The sequence below is a fragment of the Pipra filicauda genome, unplaced genomic scaffold, assembly GCF_003945595.2.
Source record: "Pipra filicauda isolate LSUMZ 115617 unplaced genomic scaffold, ASM394559v2 scaffold143_size2779998_pilon, whole genome shotgun sequence".
Taxonomy (NCBI): Eukaryota; Metazoa; Chordata; class Aves; order Passeriformes; family Pipridae; genus Pipra; species Pipra filicauda.
This window is the reverse complement of record NW_024103918.1, coordinates 794,148-813,352: the sequence shown is the minus strand read 5'-3', so window position 1 is coordinate 813,352 and position 19,205 is coordinate 794,148. Positions and strand designations below refer to the sequence as shown.

At 42.1% G+C, this 19,205-nt stretch overlaps 2 protein-coding genes across 11 annotated transcripts in view; one reads left to right on the top strand and one right to left on the bottom strand.

Moving 5' to 3' along the window:
* Positions 1-1,952: 1,952 nt before the first annotated feature.
* Positions 1,953-13,319, bottom strand: LOC113983655 (nascent polypeptide-associated complex subunit alpha, muscle-specific form-like). Its single transcript, XM_039378698.1, has 2 exons — positions 12,798-13,319; positions 1,953-4,956 (listed from the first exon to the last, which is right to left on the bottom strand). Exons 1-2 carry the CDS (start codon positions 13,317-13,319, stop codon positions 4,840-4,842), a joined length of 639 nt encoding a protein of 212 aa, XP_039234632.1. The 3' UTR covers positions 1,953-4,839.
* The window catches only part of CDC42BPA (CDC42 binding protein kinase alpha), a 186,856-nt gene continuing 180,379 nt past the window's right edge, over positions 12,729-19,205 (top strand). For 6 of the 10 annotated variants that reach the window (XM_027713001.2, XM_039378680.1, XM_027712995.2 and 3 more), the window contains exons 1-2: positions 12,729-13,165; positions 13,889-14,113. In XM_027713001.2, the coding sequence (XP_027568802.2) occupies positions 13,918-14,113 (196 nt within the window). In that variant the 5' untranslated portion in view covers positions 12,729-13,165; positions 13,889-13,917. The remainder of the gene's footprint in view (positions 13,166-13,888; positions 14,114-19,205) is intronic. The other 4 variants (XM_027713000.2, XM_027712999.2, XM_027712998.2 and 1 more) reach the window with 1 other exon arrangement.

Genomic DNA, 19,205 nt, shown 5'->3' with positions numbered 1-19,205 from the left:
ATACAAAGACAGAAGATAAGTTTTAAGATCTCAGACGTGGAAATACAATTCTCAAAAGCTAGTATTTGAATCAAGTGCTTTGTCTCTTCAAAGTAACCTTATGTTGCACATTGTCCTCACTCATTTGGGTAAAAGTATTTCTTTGAGTGACAAACCTGTAAATCCACTTAATAGCTGTGAGATCCGTATAGCCTTGATTTTTTCTTGCTTTATCATGTATGTCACTACACCAGCTCACTTGGATGAGCAACTGGCTCATTTTAGGTGTGTACATGGTAAGATCCTAAATGTACTTTTGAAGCTGCACTTAAGCAACAGCACACTATTGAGATATGAGGTGCAACCTGGGGAACAGCAGCTGTCAAAAACATCCAAACCAAACAAGCTCAGCCCACTTTTCTTGGTGACAAAGACATAGATGTTGAAATACATTTGTATTTACATCAAATATTTGTCACATACTTGAATGCCTCAGTTTGCAGCATACATAAGCAGCATTCAGCACACATGATTTCTCACTGCCACTTCTGTACTGGCAGCCGGGTAAACCCCAAAGTACAAATACTCTTCCTTTTCCTCTCCAACACTATGTGGCTGCTGCATTTATGCAATTTGCTATATGGTGTTTCTCATCCCAATGGAAAGCGCCTCTGATCTCCCTCTCCAGAGGCAAGGCACAGCCTTAACACCCCACAGATGTGCACACTATGGGGAAATCTAAGGAATTTGGGAATCAGTAGGTAAGGATGGTGGGAGAACAGGAGCATGGAGCACCCTTTCTGTTCTGCCCACTGTGACACCTGGCACACTCCCACCACACCCAGGCTGGGCCGCCCTGTGCAGACCACCGAGCACAGGAAGGACATTGTTCTGCACAACAGTACAAACGTGGCCAACATGCCCAAGAGGAAGCACTGTGGGATGTGCCGAGCAGCCCCTGCTGTATTCCTGAAAGGGACACACTGAAGCTAAGGAAGCGGATGGGGTGAAATCTTGTCCTAATTATGTTAATAGGAGTATTGTAATTGTCTTCAGTGGAGCTAGGCTTTCTCTGCAGGGAACCTGCCAGAAAATCCCAATACCCATTTGTATTTTTCTATTTCAGGATGAAAATTAGGTACAGCACATATTTCACTCACTGGTGTAGGGCTGTCACCGTGGAAACCCTGTTCAACAGAGTGTAAAAACTTTTACAGTATTGGCTGGGTTCATAGAGCGTTGAGCACCATTTTCCCCCATTAATTTTATTACAGGTATTATCACAGAAAAATTAGGCAACCTACATGTGTACAAATAGCTGTAATTATACACGTAGCTGCTATGTATGTCTTCTGAAACAAATCCTCTACTGTATTTCTCAATTAAATTCCACTCTTCAAACCCACCATGATCATATAAAAAGAACTTCTGTATTTTTCCAAGCATATACTAATTATGTTTTCCATTGCAACATTCAGGAGTAGAAACTGCTCCATCTTGCAAATGGGGAAAGCAGGGTACACAGGAGTCACAGACCCTGTCAAAACCATGCAGCCAATTCCTGGCAGATTCAGGAATGGAATCCATGAGTCCTGACTCTTTAGTTCCCCTGCTCTGATCACCAGACAACACTCCCTTCCTCTGAAATAGGCTATTTTGATTGAAAACAGATGGTGTACATTTTTGGCACAGTGTTTTTTAACTATATTAAAATGCTCTGAATGAATATGCGCTTATATCATACCCATGTATGTATACATGTATACACATGCATACTGCATCTATGCATACAGGAATAGGTATGAGTTAAGGACATATTAATTTACATATATCATATGTAAATGTAATGGATATGGTGAAAGATACTTAAGTGCAGCTGGACAGCTGACATACCTAAAAAGATAAGCTGTATTTTTCAGTGGTATTGTAATTACATACTATGTATTCTTTCTCTCTAAGCAACAGACTTTATGTTGTTGATGGATTGTCCACTTTTATTTAATGCACAAATTAATGTTTTTAATCATTTGATGAGAAATTTTGATGAGTTTCAGTAAGGGATGAATCACATCCTTTTTCATTAACTTCAGGACCAACCTCCATCCTAGCTGAACAATGCATCTAGTGAACACTGCCTGCATTTGTAGTGTTCTGGTTTTTTTCTGCAACTGAGTTATGTCTTTAAGATCATGCTTATGTTTAGGATTTGCTTTTTCTGTCATAGTATTTGCCTCTGAATTAAGTCTTCTCTAAACATTTTGTTTCCAGCTAAGGACTGGCAAACCTTGGGCTTGCTGTCTGTCAGGATCAAGATTTTCCCACACATCACACCCCAAAGGAGATGACGAGGGACGTTTTTTAACTATCCAGTTCCTCACCTGCAGCCTTGGGTCAGGTAAAGATGGTCTGCCATATCAGCTGGCAAACAGCTCAGGAGATCTTTTCCATGGTTGGAAATCACCAGAATGGGCTCATATCACTTGCTCTCTTGTGCATTCCCTGCAAGGATGGGATGGTGGCCTTGAAAGCTACTCACATGGGATACATCTCAGTTACAGCCCCCTACCCACAAACATCATTTCCACAACCACTTCCCATTGACTCTATTTCCATTTCTTTTATTGGTCCACTGGATTTTTCCCTTCACTTGCCACAAAAGAGGTAAGGAATTAAGCCTTCAAATCCACAGTTATGCAGGGGGAGTTGAAAACAGCCCATTCGCTTTGGGTGATAATCCTTTGTCTGCATGTTGGCCCCAGCTACCTCATGTCTTACAGGGACAGAAAGTGAGTTAAAATTGGGGGTGAGATTAGAATTCGGGAATTCTGTCCTTGCAGAAAGGGGACTCTGAGCAAAAATACTTACTTCGGTCTGTGCTAATTCCCGAGGGACTGACCCATGAACGTGTAACAGAAAAAGGAAATATTGTTGATACTCACTGCTCTTCTGGCTTTTTTGGTTCTAAATCTGCAGAACTCGGGAATCAGGAAATGCCTGCAGAAAGGTTTTGAGGGGGTCAAGAAACAGAACTATGCTACAGTGCTGCTTTATCTATGGATAAACAAAATATGGCCGCTTACTGTAAAGAAAAAAGAGCTCAATCTCTTTCAGAACTGCAGGTCAAAGAAATCCACAGAAAGTAGCACTTGTTTTTTCTGGTTTCACACACAGTGCTGTAATGTGATATTAAAATCCCCACAATTGTGTTTACAACATCAGCTAGCAGCTGTTAATGAGGACAGTACCTTACCTCAGCTCTTATCTTGTACAGGATGGATTAGCATGTTTATATTTTCCCGTGTTTGTTATGCTACAAAACTAATATTCTGCCACAATCTATTCTTAGTAAAGATTTTTTTATGCTAATTTCCTCTGTATCAAAAGATACAGTAAATGTATGTACTCAGGATAACTCTCTTGCAATTCAATACACTAAGCTATTTTGCTCTAACTTCGCAAAATGTAATATGAATTTCCAAGTAGAAAAAGTGTTAAAAGAATAGTCTGTTCTTGCAAACTATTATGTGGTAACCAGGCCTCTCTCATATCAATAAAAAGCTCTCCACAGTGACACCCTTGCCCTTTCTCTAGCCACTTTCTGCCAGGTAGGAATCAGAGAAATGCAAAACAGCCTTAAAAGCTCCATATCTGATCAGAGGAAACTCTCTCAGTGCAGGTTAGGTACAGACTTCCAAAGACTTTGTTCTAGTTTCCTTTTAATAAGCCATTGCAAAGGGGACTGAGTTAATTTTTCAGGCTGCTGTACAGCACGAAGGCAACAGCCTGGACAAAATCTGCTGGATTCACCCTGCAGCAGGCCAGTGCTGGCAGGACGATGAGGCTGCTTGAAGGAAACACAGCTTGAGGTGCTCTGGAATGCTGGTTGCATGTAGCACTGGATCTCCTTCCATTGGTTTTGGTGGGGTTCAGACTACACTCTTGCCATTCAAGCGCAAATAGGCTCTCTGTTAATAAGCTGCCTGATGTTTTTTTCAGAAGTACTGATGAGAATCCAGAAACTAAAAAAAAAGTCACAAGGAGAACGTAACATGCAATGTATATCCAATGCAGAAGCCTGTTTTTTCTACAGCTTTCATGATGTTCTGAAGAGTTTTTTCATGTTCCCACATTATCTCCTTATCTCTAACAGTCAGAATAGATACCCTGTGATAAACATGCACAGGAAACTAAGCCCCAGAACAACTCCATGATTATCCTGAGACTACTTGGTGAACTGGCTGGAGATGGGAAGGCTGCCCAGCTCTCTCAGTAATCCACCCTTGGCCTTAGTTCAGCAGAGCACTTAGGTACTTGTTTAACTTAAACAAGATACAGTGCTTTACCGTGAATCATAGACCTTTTCATTATTATCACTTTTACTGCAGGGTGAGGGAATTAAGTCTTAGGAAAGGCCTTGAAGCAAACGGGAGCAATAAATTCAACATCCTGCGGCTCTGCACCCTGGGTCTGCCAGAGTCCCTGACCAGAGGGAGGATGAGGTTTAGAGACCATGGCCCAGCTCATTTCCTCCTCCTCCTGCAGTAGACAGCAGTGAGATTAGTGACTGCAGGATTGCTGCTGTGTAGAGCTGAGCTAGCCATAGCTGGAAGCTAATTACACATCCACTAGCCACTCTCCTTATTATTTGGTCAAGGAACAAAATCTTCATTTGTTGAAAAAGCCAAAAAAACAGCCAATAACTGCCAATGTCTTTTTTTGAGAAGACACAACTATGGCTATCACTCTTCATTGCAAAAGTGCAACCTTTTATAGCATCTTCAAAAGTATTCTTTTGTTACAAATTTCAACTGGAAAATTGGAACTCCAATTTTCACCGCCTCCAAAACGAAATTCTGTTCTTCAGGAAGAAGCCAAGAAATTGATGGCAGCAAATGCTGGATTCCAGTTGATGAATGAGGCCGGACCTTCCTTCCTCCTGATGCACCACACATAGAAATTGTTGGTCTTCTGAGCAAACTGTGAAAGAAAAGGTTTTGAGATATAGCTGTATCACGATTAATGTTTCTATGACAGACAAATATATTCCTTGCCTAAAATTTTGCTAACATTCCATTTTATTTAATGATTTTAATTCACCTACAATGTGCTCTGGCATACCTTGGGACATTAAGGGGAGGCAGCAACAGCTCTTTGGTTAAGGCTGAAGCTAACTTCTGTTATAGCACCCTGTTTCCATCCCTTCATCATAACTTTGGCTTGGAAAGCTGCTTGAGTCTGAAGCTTGCCAGGTGTATTTTAGTCACTTTTGCAAAAACTGAGGAAAATCAGCCAAATGACTTTCAAGTTACAGGTTGTTAAAACTTACTGTGATTGGAAATATTTACTTTTAATTAGTATTTTTAGTCCTTGCCTGCAGTTTGATTGATTGAGTTGAATTAATGCCGTCGATAGCAACACTTCTGCCTTCAGAAAATTTCACTGTCACTTAAACTCATCCCCAGCTGAATGACCGTGACTGTAGAGTAATGTCCTTTTCCTGACCTATGTGTGCCCCTATCTACTATGTGCAGCCCATCAGGAGAGGTTATTGTTCATGACACTATCTCTGACGTTTGTCTTTGCCCACATGCTGGAGACTGTCCCTACTTTCGACATCTAGGAAGGTCTAAGTGAGCCTCAACTTATTTCAGCCAAAATGACTGGGTTACTTGAAACAATGACACAGTGCTCCACTGCTAACCTCACCCTCCTGCACTGATGCAGGTAGGGAGCACTCATGCCAGCAGATCTGCTCTCACTTCTGTAAGAGGTTACCCTCACAGAAGGAGCACTATAACAAAATGAAGCTGTACCACTGGCCAGCACCTCCTTCCACAAGTACAATTATTTCCAGTGCTATCCACACATGAGGATCTGAGCCAGTGTTATGTTCACACTTTTTGATTAAACTAGTACAAATATTTGTCTTTCTCTACCTCAAAAACCACTTCTAACCTTTCCATATAATTAAATTGTCTTAATTTGTGCACTGACAGTTTACAAAGACAAATGGTTGACATTGTGCAAAGATATAAACCACTCTCATTTTTCATAAGACTGAGTCCAAAGAGTTTTGTTTGTTTCAGAAGGAATTATGAGTTCACTTATGTTCTTGTTGAGATCAAGGAGGCTTTTTTTGGCATTGGCTTGAGTGGGATAATTACTGAACACTACATAACATTTTAAAATTATTAGATTAGATGGTAGAAAGAAATTCTTCACTATGAGAGTGGTCAGGCACTGGCACAGGTTGCCCAGAGAAGCTGTGGATGCCTCATCCCCAAAAGTGTTCAAGTGCAGATTGGATGGGGCTTTGAGCAACCTGGTTTCCTCCACCAACGTGGTCGAAGGCGTCCATGCCCATGGCAGGGGTGCTGGAACCAGATGATATTTCAGGTCTCTTCCAACCCAAATCATTCTATGATTCCACGATTTCAAGATTTTCTTCTCTTTGGGAGGTGACCTGAAGCTACCTACTGAGTGGCAAAAGGCCTTTATTTACACCAAGGCTTTCTACAAGTCTCTCAAGTTTTACAGAACACTTCATTTTTTTTTATTAGTTTTCACTGCAGAAGGAATCAATCCACAAAATGTAGTACTGGCAAATAATAAAACTGCTGGTTTCTAGTCATTGTTAGCTGCACCACCGCCATCACCTACTTAAAATGTGATGACTGATTACAAATTTAATCCATGAAGAGAGAGATGGGGCTTGCTGCCTCTCCACCTAAATAAATTTAGCAAACAAACTCTAAATGCCAACTGCTGATAAGCCATGATATTGTGATTTCAATCTGCAGACCATGATGGAAGTGCCTCTTTAAATTAAGTGTTCTATCTCTGATTAAAACAGACTTCTGCCTGAATTACATCTGTTGTCATTGCCTGTACCTATTTTCCCAATGAAATACGTATTTCAGAGCTTTGATGCTATTTTTACAATTCTTAAGTTAAAAATAAGTACATAAAATAGTCACCGCTGTTTTCAATATATCAATATTTTTTCTATAAAATTCAAATAAACCAAAATAGTACTTTAAAACAACAACTGAATTGGTCAAACTTCTAATCTGAAAACTCCACAACCCTGGGAAACTTAGGATCAGTGTGTGATCTCTTGCATTCTCTTTTGTAATGAGCTGGGCACTCTGAGCACTAAAGTTAAATCCAAAATAAAAATCCTGACATAAAGTTAATCCAGCTCTATCCACTCTGGGCTCACCTTCCAAATTATGCATCTTGGTGGGCTTGTTTTCATCTCGGTACAGTTGCTGTTTTCAACAAATAAGTTTTTTTTTCCTCTCTCTCTTCACAAGTTTCCCTCCCTCTCTCTTGCCACACTCCCTGCCCTTGACTTCTCCTCTAAACCACTTCCTTCCCATATGATTTCCAAATTAATCATTTTGCTCTCTCCCTCCCTCCTCTCTATCCCATTTTCCTCACTTCATCCTGTTTCCTTGCCCAATCAAAGATCTCTTAGTCACAAGTTTCCTCATTCCTCCTCTTTTCCATAAATGTTACTTACATGACAGTAGCAGCTCATTGCAATTTTTTAAAACAGTTTCACAGTTAATCCTCATTGAATTAATCTCTAAGTATATCCTTTTTATAAAAAAAAAAATCCATAATACAGTACTGGGTATTCACCAGAAGAGGTACTCATTTTAGAGGAACAGATATTGAAAGTCTTGATTATGATCAGTTGAAACTATGAAACATTACAAAGAGAGCTGATTTAGAAGCAGCTCTCATGCTGAGTTACTCCAATTGTAAGATAAGCAACATTAGTTTTGTATAGGCATCAGCCAAATAATGTAAATGTATCCGCTTTTCTTTTGGATCAATGGATTATCTTGCTGTGCCTTGTGTGGCAGTGGTAGAAATTTGCACCTATCATCCAGTTTCACAAATAAGTACGTGGTCTTCCTCAGAACTCTTCAGTTTGAAAAGCCAGTTGACCTGAGAAAGAGTCCTACCTCACCAAATATCTTCATTTGAGGGAGTGAAGTATCTTGAGGAGAGTTCAACTTTCAAAGGTGGCATAACACAGTCAACAGATTCGAGATACAGTGGAAAAAAATATCAGCATAGACAGAGAAATCCACAAGAAAGAACTGGACTACGCAGGGACTAAAAAGTTGCAGACATTACAAACTACAAAAACAAGAGAGAAAATAAAATAACACTCTTAGATTTATGTTACTGAAGAAAGGAAAATAAAAAAGAATTTCAGACTGCTATGCTGACATTAATTAAGGTTTACAGCATCCCTAAGAGCTTTGGCAGACTTGTTCCCACTTTTATGGGAAGAAAACGATATATTGAGAGATAAAACATTGTAACAGTGCAAAGACAGGGTCCTGTTTCGAGGTCAGCATGAGACGTGACTTTGGTCAGTTCCTAGTTTGCATCATAAAAGCAGGATTCGGATTATAGCAATTTCATGCAGTTATAAATGCAATTCCATTACTTCCTCTCCTCTTCTTTAATCATAGAGGCTATCTTGTTTCTGTTCAGAGTACAGCACCTCCAGACACTTCGGCAGGGTCAAAACCACTTCATTCTTCACAGAAAATTGTATGCTGGTGGTGGCCACATTCTCATTAGTTTTAAATGAAGATTAAAACCAGGGGAGTCAGGCTGACACAGAACCAGTGTAGTGAGATCAGCATGATGCAATTTGTCTCTGAGGTAAAATTAGTCAGTTCAGCCATTCACAGAAAATCATTAAGACTATAAATAAGACTCCAAAGACCAATAAAAGAAGCATGAGGGAAGAGAACGATAATTCCATATTTACAATGTCTATATATGCATACACATTTATGATCATTGTTTTGGGATTAGGTAAATAATAAGCATCAATTTTGCCAGGTACCATTTAGTGCTTGTAGTTGGACTTGTCTGTAGACCTCACAGGAAAAATAGGTCTTGGCAAAGCAGTTAGAGAGGAAAAGAATAGTAGGTTTACAAGTCTTTAAAAACGTTAAGGTGTGTTACTAAATGCATTATTATAGGTACTGAGACTAATCAAGTTCTGCAATAGTCATCAGTTTCAGTGAAGAGACCTGTTTGCTAGAGTTAAGTTTGTCCCAGCAGCAAGATTTATGTGAAACTACAGTGTAACAGATTATAGGACAAGCATTGCTTCATTCACACACACTGGTCTTCAGGGTCATCCTAGATGCAACCAACGTGTGCTCTGTCTGCAGCCAACTGCAAACACTTCTCAATTATTACTGTAATTCAGGTGACAGCTGTAGGATCCCTTTTCAAATGGTACCATCACACGTCTAAACACACGTTCTCTAAATTGGGTGCCAGCACTGTTTTTGCATAGAGTACTATGAAATTCTCCCTGGGGGATAAACCGCTACACCAGTACAAACAACATGTGTCTACAAAGTGAAGTTTTGGAGAACAGAAAAGCCTGGATGCAAAATTTTGTCAACACATAAGTGCCACTCTTGAGCACTTGTCCCTAAGCATGTAACAGATCTACCACTCACAAGCATTATTCACCTGCCAGGAAGCATGTGGGACCCCTCTCAACTTTAGAAACGGTTTGCATACCAAAACCAGATATCCAGAATATTTCACCCAAAACAACAAACCTCCCGCCCCTGGAGAGAAAAGGCTGTTTACTCTATTATACCAACATTTAGTATTGCAACACTCAACATACATGTTAATACATAAACTACATTGTTCCAACCCTATCCTTCTCATTCCTCACTATTCCCTCTGTTGCTATCAGCTTGTTTAATTTATTGTAAGATATAAAATCCTTATTATCATTAGTTATGTTTTAGGTACCGTAAACATTTGTAAAGCTAAGCAATAGGAGGAAAATATTATTGTGATATTATTAAAACAAGAACAGGGTGAAACAAATGCGTGATAATTATGAAAGATACTGGGGTATGTTTGCACAACTTGGGTGTATTTTTAGGACACGGTCTGTCCTAGTGACAGAACATACAAGAGAAAAGGAATTTCTGAGTGTTACACTGAATGCTTTTATTGGTTTTCTAAATATTCCGGACTAAAGCCTCTCTTGCAGTGTTTCTTATAACGCAGAGAAAATATTTTTCCATCCCATGGGCGTACTGTGAGAATTACTCATCTGGTACATAGATAATTCCCAGCAAATAAAAATGCCTCCAGTCATAGTTGGTGTTACCTGTTCCTCACAGCTTCTGTGGCACAACAGCTGACTACAGCCCAGTGGGCATATCACCAGTTGTTGTGGGGATGCCTATATATTTCTGGACAGGCTATTAAATGAGGAGAGAACAAATAATTCATGTTTTCTGTGTTCAACTGCAGCTTACATAGCATGGTTTTAATAGGAACATATCATCTGCCTCTTATAGCCTCACTCAAGCTGAAAGCATTGCTGGGAAGAACTGGCTTGCTGTGCAACTTCTGTCAAGTGGTGCTGCTAGAAACAAGGGTTCATCTTTAAAACCAGAAATATAGGGAAAGCGAGCACCTTTGCTGGGTACCGTTCCTTGTTTCCAAACACTTTATAATTGGCTGAGGAAAACACAGTAACATTAAGTAAGTGAAATATCCACACCCATCATATCTCTGGCAATTGTTCTTTAGTTCACTTCCCTACCAAGGGGTGTGCCAAAGTCCAAGAGGCTAACATCCCTTTGACTCTTAGTCTTCTGCCTTTTCCCTCTGCTACCCTATTAATGGTTAATCTATGGTGATGATGAACTTGGACGATATGTCTCCAACCCCTATAGGAAGGTGTGATCTGAACTGATCCACCCACACTGGCAACAACAATTTATTTTTATTGCTGTCATCAGTGTTCCCCACCCCCAGCTTCAATCACAATTTCCACAAGTTCAGTGGAAAGCAAGCAGGAAATGCCTTACTCTCACAGTAAAACTGCCTGTGTGCCACAGCTTTGGAGAGGGCTCCTGCCACGGAGGCACTGCGGTGACTTTAGTAGACAAGGGCCAGCAGCACCCCAGATACTCGCACAGGGCTCCTGTCGTACTAAGGATGTATCCCAGCACAGGAAGGAAATCCTTTCCTTGTCCCTGTCCTCTCAGTTTAATCTTATCTTCTACCCATTACAAGCTTACTTATAGTTGTGGTAGTTTCTAATATTTCTGGGAGGGTTTTTGCGTAAAAAGCTCTTAGAATTACATTCTCTGCACATTTTTTCATTCACCAAGAGTAGGCAGGAGTGTTTTTTCCTTCGAAAGGCTGTTGTTGAAGCTGATGGATCCCCTTCCCAGGCTCATTGACAGAAAGGCGACTTTTACCAGACCTACATCCAGTCTGCTCTGCCTTTTCACACATACAGGGTAGGAAGTACTGTCCTCTCTAGCTTCATACCAGTGAGTTTATATACACCTGAGTGAATCCGAGCAAACATATGGGACTTTCATTGTGTTGTGTATTTCATCTTCATGGTGAAATGTAAGACTGCTGATGTTTTATATCAGCTGATAAAAAAACCAGTTTAAAAAGAAAAAAGTGTAATATAGATGCTTGTTACGCCAAAACTCAGCTGAGGGTCTTCTGTTGGTTAATGAACTGAGGAAGCGGATGCCTGAGCCGTTTCCTTCCCTGGAGCTCCAGCAGACACAGGACTTGGTGGGCTCCTGGAGAACACTTGAACTCCACCAATGGCTGGTGACCTTCGGGGGCTATACTGTGTTCCCCCCCTCCCCCAACTGTTGAGGAAGGACGAACTGAAGTTACGGGCTGACTTACAGATGACATTCAATGCCCTGCGGTAGCCTGAGCACCACAGCACATCCCTTACACCTTTGGCAAAGAAAAGAGTGGCCACCACACGCTGCTGGGCCGCTGCCATTTTCCACCCTGGAGTCGGGCCCACTCCCTGATGCCTGGAAAAAGATCAATGCACAGTCCTCTGATTTGCTTCTGCCGTTGAGTCTATACTGCTTTAAAATAAAACACGTTGATGAACAAGAAAATCCTTCAGCTTTCTGAACTGATGTGGGTTTCAAACGTCTGCGAAACGAGCTTGTTTTCCGGGCCCGTGCTGGGGTGGCACGGCAGGCTCCTCGGGGAGGGGAGGCACTTTTCAAGTGAGGACAGAACCGCCACGAGCCGACTCATTTTCTGTCACGTTTTTAGCCCTCGAAGTGCGAGGCGGCCGGGGTCCCTGCTCGCCCTGGAGCTCGGCAGATACCCTCGGACACGGATGGCCAACACCCTTGGAACAGCAGGCAGGCGCCGCTCCCGCTGCCTGCCGGCCTAACGAGGCTAGTGGGATCTTTACTCAACAGCCTAATTGCCGGGGAGGCGGCTGAGAGGAACCAGGCCGGGGAACGGCGGCGGCTGTCCTCTCGGCTCGGGGGAGACCCCCGGAGGGATCCGGGGGGTGGGTCCGCCCGGGGTAGCCCAGCGCGGGCGGCCCGCGGCCTCCCCTCTCCCGCCCTCTCTCCCTCCCGTATCCCTGGGTCCGCCCGTATCCCTGCATTCCCTGCTGCAGCAGCATCCCCTCCTCCCCTCAATCCCATCAGTAGCGGCGGCCCCGGGTTCGGCTCCCCGCGCTGCGGCGGCGCTCGGCGGCGGCTCCCCCCGCCGCGGCCGCCATGTTGGGCTACTGCGCGCTCGGCGGCGGCGGCGCCTGCCGCGTGTGACCGCGGGAGGGAAGGAGGGAGGGAGGGAAGGAAGGAGGGAGCGGCGGGGGAGAGGAGGGCGCGGAAGCGGAGGGAGGGAGGGAGCGAGCCGGGGAGGGAGGGCACCGCCGCTACCCCTCCCCGCCGCCCCGCGCACGCACACACACACAGAGACACACACGCATCCCGCACACGCACCGCCCGAGGATGCCCTTTGCCCGGGGGGGCGAAGCCGGGAGGGCATCGCGCCGCCGGGAGTGAAGCCACCGCCGCCGTCGTCGGGGCCTCCCGGCCCGCAGCGTGCGGCCGGAGCGGGGACGCCGGCGCTTCCCCTCCGCCCCAGGACGCGCACCCGGAGGAGGAGGAGAAGGAGGGCGCCGTCTCCGCAGCAGCAGTAGCAGCCGCCGCCGCAGCCATGGGAAGGATTTGACAGGGCTCGGAGCGCTTTTGCCGGTGTGTCGGGGCGCGCGTCCCGCCCGCCGCCCCTTGGCGCAGCGGAGGAGAAGGGGGCGACGATGAAGACTTTAGTTTTTTTGAATCACTGAAAAGCCTTAAAAGGAGACTCGGTAAGGAGGAGGAGGAGGAAGGGAAAGGCTGCCTGGGGCAGGACGTGGCTGCGCCCTGAGGAGGGGGGGCTGCGCCCCACCCCGCGGTGGCCGCGGAGGCGCTGCTGGGGCCGGGGGAGGCGGCGGGGTCGACGGGGCTGCGCGGCCCCCTCATCCCTCCCTCCCCGCCGGTGTGCGCCCTCGTTTCTTCGTCCTTTCGCTTATATAAACACGTAAATACGCCTGTTTTTCCCTTCCCATCCGTTCTGGGAAGCGGATCCGGAGGGGCTGTTATCCCGTGGTGCTGCGGCGGGGCTCCTCTCAGGATTGCGCTGCATGATCTGCATCGGGAATGAAGGAGAAGACCTTCTTAAATATATAAGTGCGTGTGCCTGGGCACGCACAGTGAAATCGGTGTCAGTCAGTCTCGGCTGAATTTGAGTGCAATTATTATTATTAAAGCACCAGGAGTGGCCATATATTCCCCCCCCCCCCCCCTTCTTATTAAACCTATTACATTTTTTTATGTATAACTATTTTTTTCGCTTAAAAATCATATGTACACAGATATACACACTACATGTGTGTGTCTGAAACTCCAAGGGTTTGGTTTCAGGCTGGGAACACCGAGGTAGGCTGGAAATTAAGCACTGCCACGGTTTGAAGCTTGTTAAAAATACTGTTGACTTCTTTTTAAACAACAAAACCCTCAAAAGTTTTTTTTTTGTTGTTTTTCTGACAAAGTAATAATAATCATTAAAAAAGAAACCCCAATGCAAACTGAAACAACCATGTCTGGAGAAGTGCGTTTGAAGCAGTTGGAGCAGTTTATTTTGGATGGGCCAACACAGACTAATGGGCAATGCTTCAGTGTGGAAACCTTGCTGGATATACTCATCTGCCTTTATGATGAATGTAATAATTCCCCTCTGAGAAGAGAGAAGAACATCCTTGAGTATCTGGAGTGGGGTAAGTTTGAATGTGTTTATTTTGTGTACATCCGTCCATGTTCCTGCCTGCTTTGTATAATGTCTCTGTTATTTATGTGTAAGAGGGATTGTTTATAACACAGTGTTTTACCGGGAAGTGTTATCAGTTTTACTGGATTTAAACGTGGTGGTGGTGCTAAAAAGAAATCCATATTGGTTATTTGTCTTCGAGGCATGTACGTAAAACATACTTCGTATTTTTTCTTTTTTTTTGACTTGGATCAGACTCTGGTACTTGAGGCATATTTGTTTGCCTTCAGGCCCAGCTGTTGAGTTTTGTTTCCTAAAGTTGCTGGGAATATAGAATGGTAAGGGTTAAATTCGCTGATGCCTGGTAAAAGATCAATGCATAATCCTCTGATTTGTTTCTGCCTTTGAGTCTATACTTCTTTAAAATAAAACATGTTGATCAACAAGAAAATCCATCCCCTCTGTTAAATGATGTGGGTTTGAAATGCCTGTGAAAATGGAGATCACATTTGCTTCTTAAACAAAATCATTGCTGACTTAAGTAGATTGATTTTCCTGATGAAGAAAACAGCTGAAAATCAGAATGAAACTGTATGTGTCCCCAGCACCCTTTCCATTTTCTTTCTTCATTTTGTGGGAGATAGACTATTTGCAGATCTTTAAAGGAAAGCAGGTGAATGATAGCATGCCAGTTCTTCTTAAGTTGTCACAGAACTGGTTGATTCAATTTTTTTCTTTTTAATTCTCTTTCTTCCTCCTCCTAAACTCAGATATAAACCAGAAGATGCAGTCTGACATAAGAACCTTGATGAGAATGGTTGCTGTATCTGACCTTCAAACTTCAAAGTCATGCTGCACTTCTGCATTTGCATGCAGAACCATTTACCACATTTGCCTTGTAATAAATACATCAGCAGGCCTCCTTTATTAAAAAGCACGTTTTTGAAACACGTAACAGGCATTTGATTAATTAGCTGGTTGAGCTCTTCAAAATTAAGTTGCTGAGGAAAGACATTGTTTTGATAACTGATCTAACAACTTGAGGCTGATATGTGTGTGTTTTATTTTCTTGCTCCGCACTGTAGTCATACTGACATCTAAAGGACATCTGACTCAGTAATTAAGTTTCTTGTAGTGTTCACATTGCACTGTTTTTTGTTTTCTTATTATCTGGAGAAACAGGCTATAATTAATGCATTCTAGCTAAGGAGGAAATAGTAATTAAAAGTACTTCTGAAGAATCTTCCCTCTCAAACTGTCACTGGCATACAGAAGCTATGAAAGACTGGGAAAATATGATGGCTCCAAGGGTATTTTCTATGTGGTAACGTAGTGTAGTCTGCAGTGGATCTAGCTAGCTGATATCCTGTAAATAATAATAGTCAAGTTAACCATATCTAGATGGTCAGAGTAACAGTGTGTTTGAGACCCATTGTATTGGATGCTTGGTGGTTGCTTGATGGGCAAATGCATCATTACAAGGCTCTGACAGTACCTGAAAATTTCTGCAATAAACTTTCCAGGCTGCTGATGGAAATAATACACTGTTTTGGAAAGGCTGGAATAAGATTTCTTGCTGCCCTATTTTTCCTGCTATTTTTCCACTCTCATGCTCCAGCTGTGTCTTAGCAGTACTCTTGAGCTTCAGAGAAGACCAGTTCATCCCATTTCCAGGGCTGAGTTGCCTCTGTCTGCTCCCAGCTCTGCTGTCCAGACTTCTACCCTGGGAGTTTTTTCAAGAGGGTTTCTGAGGTGAAATATAAGAGCCAGCGGTGGCTGGTACCTGCCGTTTGCAGTGTCCACATGTATGATCTCTTTATCCTGCAAACACTCACCTGAGTTGTCTCTTCGGAGAGCCAGCCCTCCTGGTGAAACTAGTGATCTCTGGCATTTCTCTTGGCATCAGGGGGCTGGCAAAATCAAGCTCTTAGAGAGGTTATGTACCCTTCAGTGCTCTGGTGCAGAGAAGTTGCTAAGGCTACCCTGCGCTTTGATATAATTGTGACCTCTCACATCTCTCTCCCCAGAAGGGGAAACAATGCAAGTGGTTGATTAGAAAGAGGTTATATGTGGTTTTAAGGTTGGGGATGTGCTGAGTAGTGGCAGAAGTGGAAGGCTGGCAGCCAGAAATCCTGGACTCTGCCCCCACCTCCCTGAATGACTCAATGGTGAAGTGCTTTCAGCTCAGTTTTTTTCAGCTTCTCTATTTGAACAGTTGGAAAAGTAGCACCAATTTTACACCGGGGAGTTCTGAAAGCTGCTGTATGGGAAGCGCTCGTGGTTTTGAATGTACCATATGAAATAGTGTGTATTAATTTATTTTTCCCATCAGTGAAATGAAACTTTATGCCTGGTGTTTCTACTGGTGGATGTCCGTTGGTTGCTGTCTTGGAAACGCATTTTCTTGGTTTCTGCCAAGCATCTACAGATCTGCTCTATTACTATTAGGAGTGCAATCTGAATGTATCGAAACTGGTCATGGAATGGTATGAATTTATGTGTTTACAAGGTGCAAAGTACAGATTTACTCCTGAGAACTGATCATCATCTTAAGCTACATTTCTGGTTTTGTTTTGGTTTTGTTTTTTTTTTTAATTATTCTTTACAGAAATGAATAAGATTTATTTATATAGTCCGTTATTTTTAAGAAAAGGCTAAGAAATAGCTGTTCGGTGATCACAGACTCCTGTTGAGCAGCAAAGAATTTTTTCTTGCTTTTCAGTGGTGCACTTGTAAAGGTGCTACTGTGTGGTTTTGGGGGTGGGGTTCTGTTTGTGGATGTGTATTTTTATATAAGTTGCTGAGAAGTTACATGCTGTATTTCACGCAAGACTGAAGCACGATCTAATTTTTTTGGGGGAAAAGGTTTAGGAGGTATTCCAGCACGGAAAAGCTAATGTCTTAATGACAGCCATGTGACTGCAGCTATATTTAGGGCAACTAAGAAGCTTCATGTTCTAGTACTTAGATCTTTTAGGACTATTTTATGAGCTTGTTATCTAGAACTATAACATACTAAAAAAAATGAAGCAGGGTGAAACAGTTTAGATCTGAACTGGTTGTTCACCTTTTGTTTTGGTCTGATGTTACAGGTTTAATTCAGCAAGTGGAGAAAGTAAGGTCTCTACAAGGTGAAGTTGAACTTTAAATTTTTGTAGGATTTAAGTCTTTTTTGGTCCTTGAAATTACATTAGACTAATTAGAAGTGTCAGGTTAGTTATTTTGTGATTCAGAATCTGCTTTGCTTCTAAAATCCTTTTTTTGTCTTTATTCCCTATTCTTATATGGTATTAGTTTTGTGACATATGAATAAGATCTTTTGATTTTGTTGTTTATTTTACATAGGTGTCCTGTATGCTAAGACAACAATGGAAACAGCCATTGTATTTGAGTTCTGAGGGTTAAATCGGGGCACATTTTGAGATAACAGGGAGGAAATGGAACATTTAAAATTGGCTTGTTCTATGTATTTGAGCTCAGTTTTCGTTTTTATTGGTATTGATAGTTGTATTTACGATTTAGAAAAGGGCTTGTCTAATTATAGCAACTGGAACTTAGCAGAAAAAGCTCTTGAGAATTCCAAGCACTTTGCTTTTTCTCTTCTCTGTATGAGTTGCCACACTGATGCAAGACTGTAAGGGAGGTAGTGAAGGCTGATAATGTGAACTTGAAATTAAAACATAGTGATAAAAAGAAACGTTTGGAGGTGGTCTTGTTCTGTGAAAAATTCCTTTACAATGGCTCCAGTTTGAATTGGTTTTAAAAAGAAACTAGAACAATGTATTTAGGATACGTTGAAAGAATACTAGGATAAACTTCAAAATGTGTGTAGATTGAAGGGAGGGAAGATGTAGAGCACCACTAATAGCATGGTGAAGTCAGTGACTTGATTGAATCTGTGGTCTTCTAGGAAAAATGTAAACTGTCCTTTAATCGTTTTTTTCTTCTTACCAAAGAAGACTCTGGAAGATGGGTTAAACTGTTCTAATTTCCTCTCCAGTAGAACTCAAAAGTTGTGGTGTTTATGCAGGGCTGTTATGGTCATAGGCTAGACTGTCATCATTGCTCTCATGCTTCTGTTATTCAGATGTGCAGCATCTCATCTGGATATTGAAAATGGTTCTATCACCATGCAACTGATATTTTTCAAGACAAATTGTGAGGAGGTTGTCTGTGTTTTCTTTCTGATGATCTCTCTCGTTTTTTTTTTCTTAAGAAAAGATGGTATGCCCATTTTTGAGCTAGGTTTGTTTTTAAATATCAGTAATAAAAGAAAATAAAATCTTGTCTCCAGATCCTGCCCCTGTTCTGTGTTATTCGTCTCTTTGTAGGTCCTGAACAAATCACAGACATTTTTAGCTATGAATTGCTTATATTTTGTTTTTCAAATAGACTGTTAAAAAACAATCTGTCATTTAGGTCCTATTCTTAGCAGACAGTAATAAGAGACTTACCACTCAGCTTCTTTAAGTTTTGTTGTGTTTTTGAAGCAGACGTTGACGCTTAGTGCTTTCTAACCTTGGTAGTATCTGACCCTGGTAGTATCTAACCTATTAGAAATACTTTTTTAATTACATTTTAGGTATTAACTTTTTTATTCTAGTCATAAAAATGGGAATACCTCTTGATCTGACACAAGCAAAACAGTTATTCAGTTCTTTCTGGGAAAGAATGAGCATCTTGCTTGTCAAGGCCACTTAATGTGCTTAAGCGTATACCTGATCTTAAATATGAGTTGTTTCATTGCCTGCAGCTGAACTATATGAAATGATGGAGGTTCATCAATGTAGAAGACATTGTGGCATTCTTGACACACAGATTTCTGACTTTGTTTATGATAACACTATACTGCTTATTTTGTGGAATCTGTTGTTTCAGATTGTTCAGCTGCAGCCAACAATTAAATGCTTTTTATTGATTAGGGTGAGAGAAGGAGGTTCTTCAGTGCTCTCAAATAGAAACGACCTTCACATCTCTGTGTTTCAGAATAGGGTGTACACAGCTTTTATAGAGATGTAGTTTTACACCGAATTACTTGACAAAGAAGAAAAAAGTAATTGCAGGAAAATACGTAGAATGGTTGCCTGTGCAGTCCTTACTGT

Excerpts from the sequence above, each read along its gene's own strand:
- LOC113983655 (XM_039378698.1), bottom strand. The coding sequence starts at position 13,319 with ATGAGGGGGCCGCGCAGCCCCGTCGACCCCGCCGCCTCCCCCGGCCCC. Across the intron at positions 4,957-12,797 it reads GCAAAGGGCATCCTCGGGCG|TTTGCTCAGAAGACCAACAA; the intron begins GTGCGTGTGCGG and ends TTTCTTTCACAG.